General features: G+C 38.7%; 1 protein-coding gene across 2 annotated transcripts in view; it reads left to right on the forward strand.

Moving 5' to 3' along the window:
- ece2a (endothelin converting enzyme 2a) overlaps positions 1 to 18,925 on the forward strand; it is a 65,829-nt gene that overhangs the window by 1,272 nt on the left and 45,632 nt on the right. For both annotated transcript variants that reach the window (XM_055152180.1, XM_055152181.1), the window contains exon 2: positions 414 to 576. In XM_055152180.1, coding sequence (XP_055008155.1) covers positions 417 to 576 — 160 coding nt within the window. In that variant the 5' untranslated portion in view covers positions 414 to 416. The remainder of the gene's footprint in view (positions 1 to 413; positions 577 to 18,925) is intronic.

Here is an 18,925-nt window from a genome sequence, read left to right on the forward strand (position 1 = left end):
GGGTTTAGGTTAACTCTCTCCATTGACCACTTTTCAGGGTTGACAACGTCGGCATTTGGCGTAAACCTGCTTCGTGTAACAGGGCCATAGACTGTACAAAGAAATACACTATGGTTTTAGTTTACTTCAAACATTTAAGAGCAGGTAGGCTATCCATACTTTCTACTCAATAAAATTTGAATTATATTACTTTTTACTTTTTTACTTTTAAAAGTACTATTTAAAATATGTAGATTATATAGTAGAATTTTTACTTGAGCATCGGCTTGAATACTTGGCCTACTGCTTCCACCACTGCAAATGCCATTACATAAATTTTTATAAAAAAGACATTATCACACCTACTTTATTTTTTATTTTGATAAATGTTTTTGTGGAGCATGTAGTGATTTGTTGATTATACTTTTAAACAGAATATGGAACATTTGCCAGAGGACAACTCAAGGTACAAAGATGTCGACTACTGGGATGAACGCTACAAGACAGAGCAGTGCTATGACTGGTTGGGTGACTTCTCCAAATTCCAGCATCTGATGGGACAGCACATTAAAAAAGAGGACTCCATTCTTGTACTTGGTAAGCTTTAGCCTTATTTTGTATGCATTATTTCAATTAAACATTTTTATCATCAAGTTAATTATTACATTGCATGAATCTCTTTACATGTACTTTTAATAGTAGTTAGACAGTGATTGTTGTGGTGACTTTGGTTGGTTGGGCCAGCCTCTGTCCTGTCTCTTGGGATTTTCCAAGTGTCTCTTGCTTGTCACTGTGATGGTCAATTCAATGTGCATGCCTGTCACTTAGGGCCCTATTAAAAGTGATCCTGTTAGACACTTGAATCCTTTGCTTCAGAAGAGGGACCATGAGTCATTATATAACTGCAGATTAACCCTCTACATTTTCAAGTTGTTATGCTGCATTTGTAATGGAAAAGTTTAGATGAAAATCTGTCCACTAGGTGACACTGCTCCACAGAAAATATAGAGAAATAGTGTGGATCACTACACACAGTCCTGGTACCTGCAGTACCTGATTTCCATACTTCCACAGCTCCAATATTTTAATACATTTGTAAATTTTTTGGGACCAATTAAAATAAGAAATATATTTAAATTACACCACTAAACTGTAAAAGCATGTCATGTAAATTGCATTTAATTCGAATAGTAAATCTTCAAAACATTTCTGTTTCTTAAGCTCTTGATGTTAATGTATAAGAACAAGCTGAAGCAATGGAACTCATTACTGGATTGCTGTACTTCTACAGGGGGATAGATGCTCTATACTCACTCTCTGCTATACACACACACGCACACACATTTGTGCGTGTTTGTGTTTGTTGGGGGGTTGTTAAATTTGTGTCACCGGGTGACAGGGGCTTTCTGTTTCCATTGTGTAAAAGGCTTGGAGGAAAAGGGGAGCTTGTCATACCTTTTATTGTGCTTACTTAAAGCTATTGTGTTTTTGTCAGGTCCTAATTCTTCAAGACAAAGTCTCTTTCAATATTATGACAACAAAATTATTCCTGTGCTAATACAGTGGTGTCACACAATTGTGAATAACATGTAAATGAGCTCTTATTGTACAATCCTTGAATGATAGATACATAGTATACGGTTTGGGTTTTCCAGGGTGCATCATAGGTACACCTACAGCAGAGGCGTCAGTGAGCTCTAGAGCCTGATGTATAAAATAATGTTGTGCTCATCTCTGCACAGCACTGCAGTAGACATTACCAGATCTCCCATTTAGAGCCAGAACAGAGGCATTAAAGTGCTCCAGGGCTCTCATCTCACAGGGCATCTCAGTCACTTTGTTAAATCATGGAAATGCACATTTCTGTCAGCAGCACGTGTTGTGGCCTTCTTCAGCAACACACATGCACAAACTAGGAGCTATATAGGGAAGCCTGCTGTAAAGATGCAACCGTGCTCACGTGTTCTATAGACATGAAGAGCTCTTAACAGCACTTAAACACTGTCACGCTTGGACAAATGCCTGCCATGGCAGGACACACATCCCTGCCTAACTCCACTTGTCAAGTCTGTAAATCCACACAGATTATTGGCTTGTATGAAGTGACACAATAAATTACTGTCACTGTAGCAGAGGGGGTTGAAAAAAGACGAGAGAAAACATTGGAGAATTTAGGGGAGAATTTAGGGGAGAGATTGGAGGTACTGTAGTGCTTTGGTGTGATGAGTAGATAAAGGTATGGTAAATGACTAATCAGGTTTGGGCCACTCCACAGTTTCAGATAGGGGTCATTTCCATTAAGCTAATGTGAGAAGAGCACAGAGAAAGACTCACTGGAGGCTAGGGAGCATCCCTGCATACTGATTCTGTTTTATGCTGTCTTCTGGGTTTTCACTGATCTGCATTTTTATTATGTCTGTCAGTTCATGTAAATAAAGCTTTCTTTTCTCTCATCTCACTGTTTTAAGGTCCCACCTTATAATTAACATGCAGACATCTATGTAAATATAAATATTGCAGTAAACTGTAATTCAGGTGTTCTTTGGTATAGTCCTATACTCATTTTTAATAATGTTTGTTGCATTTTTCCAAAATTATAACAGCGAATACATTTTTTCATCAATCTAACTTCAGAAGAGGCACTTTTCTGTGAACCCTGTGCACTCTTATACACTCTTGTGAGTGTATAATGCAAAAGGCCCATGCCATGTGGAACATGTACCATAAGAAATGTAACTGTAATTTCTGTTTTATCCAAGACATCTTTATTGTGCATTATATAGAAAAGCTTAGATACAATAGTGTCTGGGAGAACAAGACCCAGGAGCATAAGTCCACGGTGAAGGATTGTGTTCTGCCCACTCAGACTCCCACAACAGCTCCTGTGGCACTAAAGTTACTTTAATAGGAATAAATAAAATAAATGGTTATATGCATTTTTGTCGGGGTTATAAAACAGGAATCATGTGACAAATTTCACTTTCCAAATTAAACCTGGTTTAAGGAGTATATTAGATTTCATGGTGTCAATGTGTGACATAACTTTGCTTGCATTGGCCAGGCTGGTTGTGTGGTGAGGCCTGAGGTTATGTGTGTCATAGCATTGCGTCAAACTATCCTGGACCCCCCTTTTGCCCCCACCTGTCTTCTGTATTAGCAACATTACCAAACATTAGCGCTGCTGATAAACCTGGTCCAATGATCTTCTCTTCTTTTTATGGCCTGCTTCAGGCGCCGGCCAATGATGTTATGAACCCACATCTCCCAGTGGTCTGAGTGAGCACCAACTTTGACGATCATCCCGCAGACACTGGGGTATGATGTCACGGTTATGTTGCCCTGGGCTGTGCGAGTGGCAGGCTTGTAGGGTCAGACTACTTTATTCCCATATTTTACATGAAAAAGCCTTACAGTGCATTAAGAATCCTTTTGATTGATTCCATTCCAGTAAATATCCATGTTACAGTGTATTACACAAAACAGGACTATAAATTGTGGAGAAAAAGAAATTAGTAATTTATTTTCTTCCATTGTCAGAAAGACTATACTGCAGGGGTTCTAACCCTGGGATCCAGAATGCACACTTCTGTCTCCAATACTTGAGAATAGTATTGGAGAGGTTTCTTTTTTCTTTAAATCAGCACTGTAGTCATGCTTTAAACAAGTCTTTCTTGTTATTGTAGACAATATCTTTATTCTAAATTTCCATATTTTCAGTATAAAATTTTAATATTTACAATATTGCTCTCCTATGCATAAACTCTATGCAGCATACTACATTAACTGAAGCCATAGCCCATTGTCAGTGATTTGATGCTTAAGCATTAGAGACAAGCTTTGAGTTTATCCTACTTTGACCTTACATCACTGAAATGTGTGTGATGAAAGAAGGTGATTATTTGTCAAAGAATGGTGACAAAGCCTATCTGTTGCACAGCTGCTCTATGTCTGTGTGCAGTCAGTACCATAATTACAATGACATGAGTTGTATTAGGCACATTACAGCACAGGGCTGTTTTATCACCTCTTGGCTTACATTATATTGTAAAGTTCTTGACTAGGACATTGAGCGATTTTCATGTGTTTAAAATAAATAATTGAAAATTGTGATCAATTGATATGAGTAAAAAAATATTTTTTTCTGCCAAATTGTACAGCCTTATTTGTTCCAATAACGTATGACACACACACACACACACGCGCGCGCACACGCACACACATGCACACGCATACACACACACACGCACACACACATAGACAGGTGGTATCTGCACATGCTTTGTATCTAGTTTGGTGTTCACAGTCTTTATCCTTCAGAGCTCTCCCTGATTCTATATTGTGTTCCTTACCTCATGTGGCCAGTTTTCCCATGACTTCCTGTTATCTCTTTGTCTACCCTCTCCTGTCTATGCCTCACATTTGACAGTACTTTGGAGACCACCCGAACAGGATCATGCTTGTCTTGTATTTTGCACCTGTGAGGCTGTGAGATAGAGTGCTGGGGAATAAAACAGATCTGTCACCAGGCTTGGACACTTCACGCCTGCCTTTCCTCTTATTGACTGTTCTACTTCCTGTGGCAGACTGGATGGAGCTGGGTCATGTGATCAGATAGACTTGTATCAGCCTGTCACTGGATTTGTAGAGATTGTTTCGAGGTGTTGAAGGAATGCATTATTAAATATATAAGAAGTTATATGCAATATAGATCAAAATAACATGTGTTTTGGATCAGGATTCAGACATTGGAGGAAGAAACTGGGCTATTTTTGTTAAATGGCTCCTGGCCTAAATTCATCATACAAGAATGTCTTACTGGATATTACTAGGCCTGTCACAATATGAAATTTTGAAGTGGGAAGTAAATGTAGACAATAAATGATAATATTGAAAATAATTTATGCCACTGATACAATAAGCATAAAGCAGGATTAACCCCAAAAACTATTCTAAAACCATGAGCTGCAATAAATAAAGGGCATAATGAGACACTTTAGTAGTTAGTTTGCATCTATAATGAGTCAAAAAAGTTATTTATTTACCCTCTACAGCTCATATTTTATCACTGTACAGAAATATACCAAAAAGCTCCCCAACTGTACAAAGAAAAAGTACCCCTGATAAAAATTGACCCCAAAATCTGTTACTACTATTATTAACATATACATATATTTAATAAATTGATATAAATTATCATGACAGGCCTAAATATTAGGTATAAAAACAAAAGCATTTGTTTCATACTGAATATAATTACCAAACTCACTGCACCTCCATGTTGCGTCAGATTGCAGCAGAAGAGCATCTACTGTATGAATGGAGTCTGGACTAGTATGAATGAAAAACAGACTGAAGGAGAAAGTACAAAATGTAGCAACAGAGACGGACATCAACATCAACATCTTCATTCATTGCAACACTATTTGATACATGCTTTGTACATACTGTTTCTTGTCTGTGCCTATTGATTATTGGTGTTTTGTTTTTTTTCTTATTTCTCTGGGATTCCTAACTATGGTGCAGTGAGTAAGCCAGTGGGGGCAACCCTCCCTCCAACTATACCCTCCTCTTTTTTGCTGCTGTAAGAGGCGGTCTTCTTTATGAATGAGCCGCAGAGCTACAGAATGTGAATGGAAAATGCAAGAACCTCAATGAAACACTGCAACCAAGAGAAAAAGGGGGAGAGGCTTGGTGAATGAATGCACACGACAGAGAGGGAGGGGTTGTGGGGGGACGATTTGATCAGAATTTGAAATAGGACTCGTATGAGATTGGTGTGTGACTGGTATGAATGCTGATCAGGTAGGAGGATGCCATGGAGGAGGCCTGGTGGAGCTGCCTTGCCTGTGAGCCAATGGGAATCACCACTGCCCAGCTCACTCAGTGTCCTCTGTAAGCTAGTGCTTCGTGCGTTGAATACTAACAGGTTACCCGGGCAACCACGCCCGAGAGATCGATGGTACTGGCCCGATAAACAGCACAGCCTCTGCGCCTGTGTGTGTCACTGGAACTGTGGTGTTACAAAAGGGCTTTCTTTGTTCTTGGACAGTCAAATGGTCTTTGCTTCACACCCATTTTGTTTAATTTGATCAATATTGGTGACTAGAATAACCAACAATAAATTACTAAATATAACTAAAAGTATTTTGGTTGTTCATATTCATTGTGGATATTTTTTCTGATATTGTTCAGACCCTTTGTTAGTCTTATTGTCAAATAAATATTAATATTAAATAAAGTAGTCAAGCAGTTTTGAGCTAAGAATTATCCCTATGCTTTTTACCATTTCATTTACCATTTTACCATTTCATTCTCAAAACATCCCTATTACACTATAGTCTCTTACTTATTTAGTTGATTCATTAGTCGAACTAATTTGTTGTAATTAGATGACTTATAATTTTTACAGTGTCTCCAGTCGACCAAGAACTTCCTTCATAACCTACAGCACTAATTGTAGATCCATCAAAACTGTATGAATGAATGTAGATTATTTGCTTATTTTTGATTTGGGATTTAAACATGCTTGTACAATAACAGTTTTAAGTATTATCTATAGTATTGATTGCAAGTCTTACAAACATGGTATTCTTCTGATCTTTGTAAATGTGAGGGGGGGCTGTTTCTGTGAATGGCCTTCTCCCTGAAACTGGTGCGGGTGGAGGTGACCACACACTGTGCTGACTCACCGTAATAACAGAGTGCTTCAAGGGGAGTCGCCGTGTGCCTGCTATTCACTACTTCAACAAATTATACCGTATGCCAGTGACTACAACTGACTACTTGATCTGATTAAACACAAGAGGCATACAATTACTCTTTCTTTGTACAAGTGCTACTGAGGGAATAAAAAGTCTTCTAAGGCCTTGAGTGGGTCAGAGTATGATGTGATGATGGGGTTGGAGGCAAGCTAGAAAAGTATGGTACTGAAGCAATGGAAACGCACTGCAAATTATGAAATCATATGTTACACAGTTAAAGGATTCTTAATTTTAATAATAATATATATATATATATATATATATGTATATATATATGTATATATATATATGTGTATATATATATATATATGTATATATATATATATATGTGTGTATATATATGTATATATATATATGTATATATATATATATATGTATATATATATATGTATATAGTATGTATGTATGTATGTATATGTATATATATATATATATATATATATATATATATATATATATATGTGTATATATATATATATATATAAAAAAAAAAAAAGTGTTTCTCACCTTCCACGGTGGTAGGTCTCTCTCACCCTCATTCAGCTCGGGTCCTCTACCAGAGGCCTGGGAGCTTGAGAGTTCTGCGCAGTATCTTTGCTGTTCCCAGTACTGCACTTTTCTGGACTGAGATGTCCATTGTTTTTCCCGGTATCTGTTGTAGCCACTCTTCCAGTTTGGGGGTTACAGCCCCGAGTGCTCCGATCACCACAGGCACCACTGATGCCTTTACTTTCCAGGCTCTCTCCAGCTCTTCCTTGAGCCCCTGGTATTTCCACCACGGCTCTGCTCTGTTTCTTATCCACCACCACTATGTCTGGTTGGTTCGCCATCACCATTCTGTCAGTCTGTATCTGGAAGTCCCATAGGATCTTGGCTCGGTCATTCTCCACAACCTTTGGAGGTGTTTCCCACCTTGATCCTGGGGTCTCCAGCCCGTACTCTGCACAGATGTTTCTGTACACTATGCCCGCCACTTGGTTATGTCGCTCCATGTATGCTTTCCCTGCCAGCATCTTACACCCTGCAGTTATGTGCTGGACTGTCTCAGGAGCCTCTTTGCACAGTCTACACCGTGGGTCTTGTCTGGTGTGGTAGATCTGGGCCTCTATTGCTCGAGTGCCCAGGGCCTGCTCCTGAGCAGCCAGGATCAGTGCCTCTGTGCTGTCCTTCAGACCAGCCCTCTCAAGCCATTGGTAGGATTTCTTGATATCAGCCACTTCAGTTATGTTTCCGGTGGTACGCCCCATGTAGGGGTTTGTCCTGCCATGATGGTCCCTCCAGCACCTCTTCCTCTGGACCCCACTGTCTGAGACATTCTCTGAGCACCTCATCTGCCGGGGCATTGTCCTTGATGTACTCAAGGAGCTTGGATGTTTCATCCTGGACAGTGGTTCCCACACTCACTAGTCCTCGGCCCCCTTCCTTCCGGCCTGCGTACAGTCTCAGGGTGCTGGATTTGGGATGGAACCCTCCATGCATGGTCAGGAGCTTTCGTGTCTTAACATCTGTGGTCTGTATCTCCTCCTTTGGCCATATATATATATATATATATTTTTTTTTTAATTTATTTATGTGCTGTTATATAGTTTACCTGTATTTGTCCTGTAAATACTTGGCAATTTAATCCCAATTTCTGTTCAAATGCTTGCAGTGAATGAATTAAGTGGCATCTTGAAAGGTACAATATTAATCCAGTGCATTATCCCCCGTTACATGTCCTTGTATCATTCAGAACAAAATATATAATTTATTTACATCAAATTCAAAAAATCAATTTCTCTGTCTTCTGGGTTATTTTTGTCTTTCCTTTGTCTTTTAACTACTATGTTTGTTGTTTGGACTATGTGTTTATCTGCCTGTCAGTCATCCCCCTTTGGAAATTGGGAGGCAGTTCCAGACCCACACATCTTATAAGGCATTTGTAAAGCATGCGGTCTTGGTACAATATGAATGCCAAGAATTTATGAATTGGAACATCTGCAAAGGAGCATATCAGATTAGCTTTTTGTGCCATGATCTCAGTGTATTGCGGCGTAGGGGTGTAGGGTTTTGTATCATTTCAGATGCCCTTTTACTAATGTACTTTTACTTGTCTTTTAATGTGCATGTCTGTGAGAGGTGGGCAGATATCGGTGATTGACATTCACTAAACCTCCTTTGTTTGCACTACACTTGTACATCTCATTAGCCTGGCTTCTCTGCTCTCCTTTTCCCTCTCTCATCTCTCTCTCTCTCGCTCTCTCCTCTCTCACCTCTGTGGACAGAGACCAAAGTGAGTAAGAGCAGGTGTGCCAGGTGCAGATGCCAAATCATCTCTCACGACCTCAAGTGTTATTCAGAAAACTCGCTTTATTATTGTATGATCCATCTTATGAACTTACTGGTTTATGTTAATCTTGTACACTTGTGTAGTTGATATTGCTGACACTTCTGACAGGTCACTTTTCACAGTGATAGGATAAATCTACCTGTCACTCACTGAGAGCATAACAAAAGCTGGCCATTAGAATGATTGATTGAGGAAATGTAGATGAGACTTTTAAGCACAGAGTTTCCTCTTTAACAACCACTGTGAAGAGTGATTTCCTTAACAAGTGCTGAAAGCTTGTAGTCATGTCTGGACATAGTGTTTCTAACAACAAGATATTGAACAGTTTACCCCAGGTGAAGTATTGAGCCACCACTGTAGCCCCACATTAGCCTTAATCCACAGATGTGTGAAAAATCTGCTTACAGCTCACGTACGGCATCATTTCTGTAGTGATCACAGTGGGTGGACTTCCTGTGTATCATCTTGTAGTTCATAAGAGGGAAAACCCTGTAAGCAGCTAATGGCAGAGTGTGCGTCACCATTGTCCTGAACCACAGAGTCCTCTGCAGTGACGCACTGCTGTGGCTGTCAGGCTGCAGTGCTAATGCAGACTAATACACCTCAATCAGATGCATGGGCAGGAGCGGGCTCATTCGCTCTGTAGATTCAGTGAGACAGGTTTTTATATTTACATTCGCTATGGTTTAGATCTTGTGCGTGGGTTGTCTGAGCCCATTTTACTCCCCATGTGTAGACTGGTTTTGATCCAGATCCAGAAGCCATCTCCTATCGAAAATTCTCATAACATTCAGAACAAAATATCTAACTTTTTTCCCTGAAATAAGTAATAGTTTGTTGCTTTGATTGTTTGAACTGAATTGCCCTTTGGGATTAATAAAGTTGTTGATTGATTGATTGATTGTTGAGTCTGTAAAAATCCGCACTGTTTCTCAGTCCTTTGTTATTGTAGAATTTTCTCCTTTTTATGTGTAAGCCGCCATGTTTGTTTTTGACGCAAAAGGAGCATGTGTCTCTCTGATTGGTTAATCTGCCAGTCAATAACGCCCTCTGAAATCAGGGAGACAGGTTACGGCTCCAGATGCACTCCTCTTTTTAAGGTTTTTTCAAAGCATGTGGTTCTGGCTGGCCAGGTAAGTAACTTTGGGGGGTAACCCTGTGATGGTTTAGCAGTACTAGGAAACTTTATCAGTGTAGATTTTTATGGCAACACCTGAAATCATAATCTGCTCCAGACCATGGTGCTATATTATGTTATTCATGACAAACTTGTGCTTTAATCTTGTTTATTCATCGTATTCAAATTAACTCTCTGGTGACTAAATACTGACACCATGTGTATCATATAGCCATTCTCTATGGCCCTATTAGAGGAGCTGAATTAGATTTTCCAAATTAATAAGAAACACATTCTAAAGATTAGGATTTCCCCAAGTCATCCATGGTATCGTGGCAAAATAGCTTTCTTCTGTATTCACATCTCACACCATCTCTCTTTTAGAAACAATACTCTGACTAAGTCCCCCATATTTTGTGACCAGTGAGTTGTTCAGCTGTTTGTCTCTAGACGAGGTGGTGCCTGTGTGATTACATAATGCTGTCGGCACAGACCAATAGACCCACACCTTCAGACGTCTAAATGTCCAGTCTGTCCCACACAAGGCCTCTGCTGCATACTGAATACAGACCACACCTCAACTCTGTCTCCTCTCTGCCTTCTAATAAACACACAGGATACAGATAGATCCAGAAATTAGATCTTTTTTTTAATTGCTCAGTTTCAAGTTCTTCTTTACAGAGTCTTTCTATGGTACAATTTTCTGTTAAGATTTAGTTTTTGGTTAGAAGTGATTTAGACTGCAATTGTATTTTTCTTTAATCTACCATCTACAAGTTTATAAATTTTTTTTTTTCACCAGTAAATAGCAGATGTGAAACCTGTTTCCCTCTCCCGCCAGATTGATATGTGTAGTACTCTGAGTTGAATCAGTTTGAGATGACGCTCGCTGAAACTGATTGGAAAACACAGAACAACGTGACTTAACTTTACAGCAGGAGTCTCTCAAGATGGATTCTTCTGAATTGCAAAGTTACCTCACCCTTCCTATGGCCTTTGTTCAGACTCACCTGTACTCTCTAGTCTTCTTCTGTCAGACCAAAGCTGGCGCACTATCAGGCAGCAGTGGCATAGATGGCATCTAATGGTGGTATGTGAGAATACAACAGGGGCTGGTCAGAGAATCTAAATACATATGGTATCTTTATCTTTACAGAGATTACAGAGATTGAGATTACACATTTGTGTTACACATTTTATAAATTGCATAACCCTATAAAGTAGGCTAGTCCACTTTAAAATATCAATCAAAATATTTTGTTTTCCATTATTTGCACAATAAAGCTGCACAATTTGTAATACTATTTCAGATCAAAATGACTCCTCCTGACAAACTTGTTGCCGTAACACACAATCAGCACCATGCCTCTCCACTCTTTTCCTTTAATTATAAAAACATTTTTCATTCACTCAACTAGGTTTTTAATTGAAAAACCTCATCAGTCTGATATTGTGTAACAACCTTTTGATGTCAAGGCAGAATTGCAAGCTATAAGTGTTCTTTTTGAAAGATTTTTACCAAGATGACAAGATGCTTTTCCATAATTTCTGAACTCCATGTCAAGCATAAACACATGTATATGCTATTTCACCGCCTGCTTAACTTAATGTAAAGATAAAGAATTATTTTTTTTACTCTTCATTATTATGTATGTATTTTTAGATGTCACGTTTGACTGAGGCATTATCCTGTGGTTCTAACAGTGCCATTAGAGCATAAAGAGAATGTGTATGCATGGCCTATATTAGCCTGCACAGGGAATATAGGAGCCAGATGGTGTGCCATGCTTTGTTGGGCCATGGCATTTTACTTTAGGCATCAAGTCTCAAAAAGACATGACATGAGTATAATGCACCATCTTAGCTATGTACAGTGAAAGAAAACATTGCAGACAGTTTTTCTTGCCATGGCTACCACTTTACAGGGCTGGGCAAAAAAAAAAAAAAAAAAAGATTGCATTAATCACATGAGTTTGAGTGATTAATCGCGATTAATTAACAAATTAAAAAGTAGTGTACAGCACACTTTTATTGGAAATGTAAATGAAAGAACCATACATCTGTTGTGCAAACAGCATTTCTTTCACAGGGGAACCCTCAGAGCCTTCAAGGTATTCAGTGAAGGCTCAAGAAAAAATATTGAATGGACTTTTGTACTATTAATATATTTTTTCAATATTATTTATGCAGTGAGTAATAAACACTACACTAGTAATAATTTCTAGATCATTGTTATAAACTTGGACTGATATTTCTTGGGAAACAAAGGGTTAATATAATGGAATGGAAATGGACCAATCACATTTTTTCTTCCAATGGTATCTGGGTAAATCAGTGACTCCCCCTGCAGCACTGAACTAAAGAAATAAGATCAGCTCAGAGCGCACGACTGGTCCGGCCGGTCCAGCCCTTTGTGTGTGCGTGTATACACACACACACACACACTATTTGTGTAGACTAGAGCATGTCCAGACTCAATTTTTTTAGTACGTTATATTAGACATACAAATTAAAGGAAGCCAGTTTCTTCAGCATCATGAGTAGGGCCCAACCGCTATGGATTAGTTGTGGCCGATACGATACTGATAAAATGGGAGTTGGAGTTGCCAATAGCCGATATAATCACCGATATATTTAGTGATGTAAAAATTCACTGTAAATCTTGAATTGTTTAAAAAACTTAGGTTTGGCTCTGGTGGATTTTAAATTGGGTTTGTTTGGCAACATTTATTGTTATTCTGACTCTTTTCATCATATTTACATACAGTAGATTGGCCTAATGGCATTTTTGCGTCACATTCTAGCTACTAGTGATGAGTATTCCAGTTCTTTTTAGAGAACCGGCTCTTTTGGCTCGGCTCACCAAAAGCGGTGGCTCTTTCGGCTCCCAAGTGGCTCTTCAGATTGTTTTGTTGCAAGCAGGATTAAACCAGAAATGAACAAGGACTGAAAAAGGACTAAAACAGGACAAAAACAGATCTAAACCATGTGTAAAACAGGACTAAACCAGAACTGAACGAGGACTGAGCGTCGGGACTCGGTCTCTATCTCTCTCCCTCTCTCGAGCCTAAGATTAGTCCTGGTTTATTTATTTTATGCTGAACTACAGCCAAATATTCAAGATTTTTCTATTCGACGCACACGCATATTTTCTGAAAGTTTCGTTAATATCATCATTCACACCTCTATTCACAGCTCATTTACATATCAACGCTGGTCCAGTAACATATATGGCCAATATAGTCACTTTACAATAGGCCAATAGAAGAGAAAACTGTTTATGTGTGAGAGCTACAGCAGCTAATTGCTAACCAATAACAAATAGATAAAGTCGACATATTTCCAACACTCACTGCTCACACAGGCTCCTCCTCACATCACAAGTGTGCACTAATAAATGTCCTTTTAATCTGGTCTCAAACCGATTGTCAGCAAAAAGGCTGCGGGTGTAAACAAGAGCATGTGAGTGACGTGACTCTGGTGGTGTGTTCAGGGACGGTACGGCCACGGGCAGAGACAAATGACTACGCAGATAAATACTGATGCGGAGCCACATATTAAAATATTTATCTGTCTGTAAATTGGATTAAATGAACATAATATAGAGAGTCTAAGCTTTATAACGAGGTATAACATGCCCACATGAAATATCGGCCCATGTTTCCAGGTGCTCATATCGGCTGATAATATCAGCCAACCAATATATAGGTCGGGCTCTAATCATGAGGTTATTCTGGGTTGTATTTTTGCTAGTCTGAGTAATCCTGTATTGTTTCACTTTTTGTCTACCCCCTATTGACACCCATTGACTTTTTGTCTACCCCCTATTAACGCCTATTCTGTAATTGTAAATCGCTGAAAAAAAATTTAACTATGGCTATGGCATCATGTCATTAGAAGCAGGGCTTGCAGAAAATCACTTCTTTAGTTTCGAATAAGAAGCCAATAGACTTCTCTCTGTTAGTCAATGCTTTTTTTAGATCACTATTATGGTTTCCAATGGATTTGATGTAAAATAATTCTCCATTTATGTTTGATGGTACAGTTTCTTTGATGGTACAGTTTCCTTGGATAGCCTAGCTCTTGGCTAGGCTTGGCTAGGTGGTTCTCAGTCTGTTGGAATAAAACTTTGGAATGAATTGTTTGATTTGTGAATGCAAACGAACCAGAGACTTGATCGAGACCAAGAAGCAACAATAGTCCCTGCACTAAAAGTCACTGGTCCTCTTTCCCATTAGCCCAAACAAAAACTACTAGCAGGTGAACCACACTCATGTTGCCTTTCAACACATCCTCAGTGCTATTTGGCCCATTGTACTGCCGTGCATTATGCTTGGATGACACATGGGTTCCTGTCACTATATGCTGCTTATGAAGTAGATGTTTGCCCCCTTTCTTGACTATTTGATGAAGCCCTTGAAGTGCATGTGCCACATTTCTGTTTATTTATATGCCCTCTTTTACTTCTCAGTCATTGCTGTAGTTTTTGCCAGAGACTTATCCTTGCTCTTTTTCTTTCCATCACCTCTGTCCACTGTGCTGGTTCAATTCCTAGGCTGGATTTCTTGCTTTTATATCTTATCTTCCTAACCTGACATCCTGCTCATCTTGCTCCTTCTTGGAGTCGCAGGTTACATAATACAAATCAGAGATGGGAGTATGTAGGCGAAGGGAGAGATGGAGGAGGGGAGGAAGAGGCTCCGCTGCTTTTACAAGAAAACCTGATGTTGTCATGGTGTTCTGAGCAATGCTTGTCTCATTCCACTAAACATCAGTTTCATCTATAATTGAAGGTTTAATTTGAAAGTTTTTACTTTAGTGGGCAAGATATCATTCATTATTATTAATATATTATTGACTGGTGCCTACAATTTTAATAGTTTTAATGCTAGCTCTCTTGTTGATTAATTCCACAGAAATGTATTTTCACAATGTTTTCATTGAGATAGTAGACATTGGATAGATAGAATAATTGACAACAATGTTAAAATATGATGTAAAGGTTTTCAAAAGGTTGGTAGTGGATGGAAATGTTGTGATTTTATTATAAATATTAAAAATACTTAAACATGACCATACATGACCTGACCATACTCCAGGTCTATCATTATTACTATATTTATGAGATTGAAATAATACCATGGCAACATGATCCGTATGTGGTTTTGTATGAGGGGCCATTCAAGACATTATTCATTCTGGCCCTCTCACATACATACATTCTCCTCTCATATACATGTATTTTTACTCTTGTATGTATATGCATGTGTATATATATATATATATATATACACATACACATACACATCTCACATACTATATATTACATATACCTGTATATTTCATCTTTTTATTCAGAACATGTGCATGTGAAAGGAGAATGTATATATGTGAGAGGAGTGGTATGTATGCAAGTGTAAAAAATGTACGTATGTGAGAGTGACATATATATGTGAGAGGGCCAGAATGAATAATGTCTTGAACGGCCCTTCAGAGTTCTGTCTGACAGATTTCTCAGATTTGACTTTGTTTGGTTTGTTTGTATATACTCTATACCGTTGTTTTTAGCCCATGCTGCTTCATCCTCGGTCACAGACAGAATCAGACTGGCCCCGCCCCATGTGGATGCCCCTCCCCTTTCATCTGTGTCATGATTACACTGTGCCCCCCTGACTTGGTGATGTAACTCCTTTTTTGTCTGCAGACTTTGACCAAGCTAGCCCTTTAAATTCCCTTTCTGTCCCAGTTCTAGCTCTGCACCCTCCCTGGCTGATTTTGAGGGTTTAATCTGTTCGTAATGCTTTTCCCAGCAAGGGCTCAGTGGCAGTGAGGGAAAGGACTGAAGTTTGGAAGGTCCCCAGCTGATTTGGTGCTCCAGTTGTACAACTATGAATACTTAAAGCAGCTTATAGGAGAGTATTTTGTCCTGGTTACCAGGGCTGAGAATCACAGGGTCCCTCACAGTTCAATACAATACGTGAAACATGGCTCATAATACAATATTATAATTTTTTTTTAGAACCAAATATATTTTAGCAACAGTTTTTCTTTGTTATATTTCTTTGTTAAACCGCTGTTTGTGCTTTAAGTTAATATTAAATATATCTATTTTCTTACGCTAAATAAGCAAAAAAATTCTGGTGTTGTCACAAAAAAAAAAATAAAAATGCTAAAAGACACCAAAAAATACTCTAAAATATGAAATATTAATAAAGCAGCCAACGATAACGATACTGTATCATCTAATATAGTATAACAATATTAAAATTTTTATGCACAGCCCAACTGGTTACACTTTGACATGAAAAAATGGTCTTTGAGTAAGACCTAAGTATTAATTGCTTGAGAATGAGAGCAAAGAGTTAATTTGCTATGAATTCCACTTATCCCACCCCCTGTGATAATTTGCTATGCCAGTCCTGCATCCAAATATGGATCTAAGTCCCAAAGGCAACTTGACCCTAAAATTTCAAATAGTTGTCTCCTCTTCTTAATTCTGTCTGTTTAGCACATACTTTTTTAAATCAGGAACACACTCCCTGCTGTCAGCGTAACAGTAGCTCGGCCTTGGTAACCCACACCAAGCTCTGTTTTCTGGTCATTATTACGCAGCAGTGTAGTCTGGGAAATGAGGACTCTTAACCATCCCTTAGAACTGATGGGGTGACATCATCTCTATACAAATAAGCACTTTTGTGATCAGTGACATTCAGTTGGTAGATATAATAATTAACATAGTGAATATTTTACAGGAGAAAATATGCTATGTTATCCTTCATAAAAGATGCTGTAATTTGGTATTAGATCTGTTGCGATAACACATTTTGAAGTGAGATATATTGCTGAAGACAATATAGATGATAAATGAAACTATATAGAAGATAACTCTAAAGCAGAATTATCTGCAAAAAATGTTCCTCAGTACTAAGATAAATACTGAACCTCAGAAACAGTTCCATCTATTATTTATTGAACAATAAGTAGATATAGTAGTTATAGTGCCAGGCCTATTTGGTGTAGGTGAATGTAAAAAAAACATCTCTTTACATTTTACAGTTTCTTCCCTATGGTTTTGAATAGAGCCCGACCGATATGGATTTTGCTGTGGCCGATATGAAACCGATATAATGGGAGTTGGCGCTGCCGATAGCCGATATAATCGCCGATATATTAAGTGATGTAAAAATTCACTGTAAATGTTGAATTGTTTAAAAAACTTAGGTTTGGCTCTGGTGGATTTTAAATTGGGTTTATTTAGGCAACATTTATTGTTATTCTGCCTACTAGACTACACTAGTGATGGTATTCCAGTTCTTTTTAGAGAACCGGCTCTTTTGGCTCGGCTCACTAAAAGCTGCTGGTTCTTTTGGCTCCCAAGTGGCTCTTCAGATTGTTTTGTTGCAAGCAGGACTGAATCAGGACTGAACCAGGTCTAAACCAGGACTGAAAAAGGACTAAACCGGGACTTATTTATTTTATGCTAAACTACAGTCAAATATGCTTGGTTTTTTTATTATAATTTTTTTTATCCTACGTACACGCAAATTTCTCAAAGTTTCGTTTTTAGCCGCTGCCGCTGTCAAACCACGAATCACGCGGCGTGAAGAGAAAAAAAGTGAGAGAAAGAGAAAACACGGCTCCCAATAAGGATCAGGTTCCCGTCGTTCCCTTCAAAGAGCCGGTTCTAAGAGTCATTTCGTTCGCGACGGACCCATAACTAGTAAAGAAAGTAGCGCTATTAGCCTTTAGCCGTAAATACGTGCGCGCCGCGGTAATTAATTATATGCAAATGTCATAATTCACACGTCTGTTCACAGCTCATTTACATATCAATGCAGGTTCAGTAGCAAATATACGGCCAATGTAGCCAATTTAGAACAGACCAATAGAAAACAGTCTGTTTATGTGCGGGAGCTACAGCAGCTAACCCATAACAAATGACAAAAACTAGCTTCAGAGTCGACATATTTCCAACACTCACCGCTCATACAGGCTCCTCTCACATCACAAATCTGCACTAATAAATGTCCTTTTAATCCAGACTCAAACCGATTGTCCGTAAAAAGAATGTAATCTCAGTGTTTGGATCTGTGTCTGCGAGTGTAAACAAACACACGTGAGTGACGTGACTCTGTGGTGTGTTCAGGGACAGTACTGACACACACAGACAAATGACTCCGTAGATAAATACTGATGTGGAGCCACATATTAGGACATTTATCTGTCTGTAAATTGGATTAAATGAACAGAATGTAGAGAGTCTAAGCTTTATAACGAGGTATAACATGCCCACGTGAAATATCGGCCCCTATCAGCAAGCATATCGGCCGATAGCCGATATGCCTAAAGTTGCCCATATCAGCCGATAATATCGGCCAACCGATATATCGGTCGGGCTCTAGTTTTGAATAATCATTACAGTTTGGTATGTAGCCAGTTTTTGTGCATGCATAGACCAGGGTGAGAGAATATGATGATGATGGCATTATATTTAGGACCTGCCTTATTTGTCTTATAACCTGATACTATTTAGAAGCAGAGAAAATAAGACTGTGGTTCTTGGTGTCATTGAGTATGCAGTTAGAGTCAAAGATGCAGCAAACGCCTCACAGTGGCAGCAAAAGAAAGACTCTGAATACATTTAAAGCACTGCGCCTATCTCTTTCTACTCCTTCTCTGTCCCTATAGTTTTTTCCATCGCTCAACATTCCTTTTTACAACACAAGTAAACGTTCATGT

The sequence above is a fragment of the Boleophthalmus pectinirostris genome, unplaced genomic scaffold (genome assembly GCF_026225935.1).
Source record: "Boleophthalmus pectinirostris isolate CB_2022bp ecotype Guang Dong unplaced genomic scaffold, ASM2622593v1 HiC_scaffold_16, whole genome shotgun sequence".
Classification (NCBI taxonomy): Eukaryota; Metazoa; Chordata; class Actinopteri; order Gobiiformes; family Gobiidae; genus Boleophthalmus; species Boleophthalmus pectinirostris.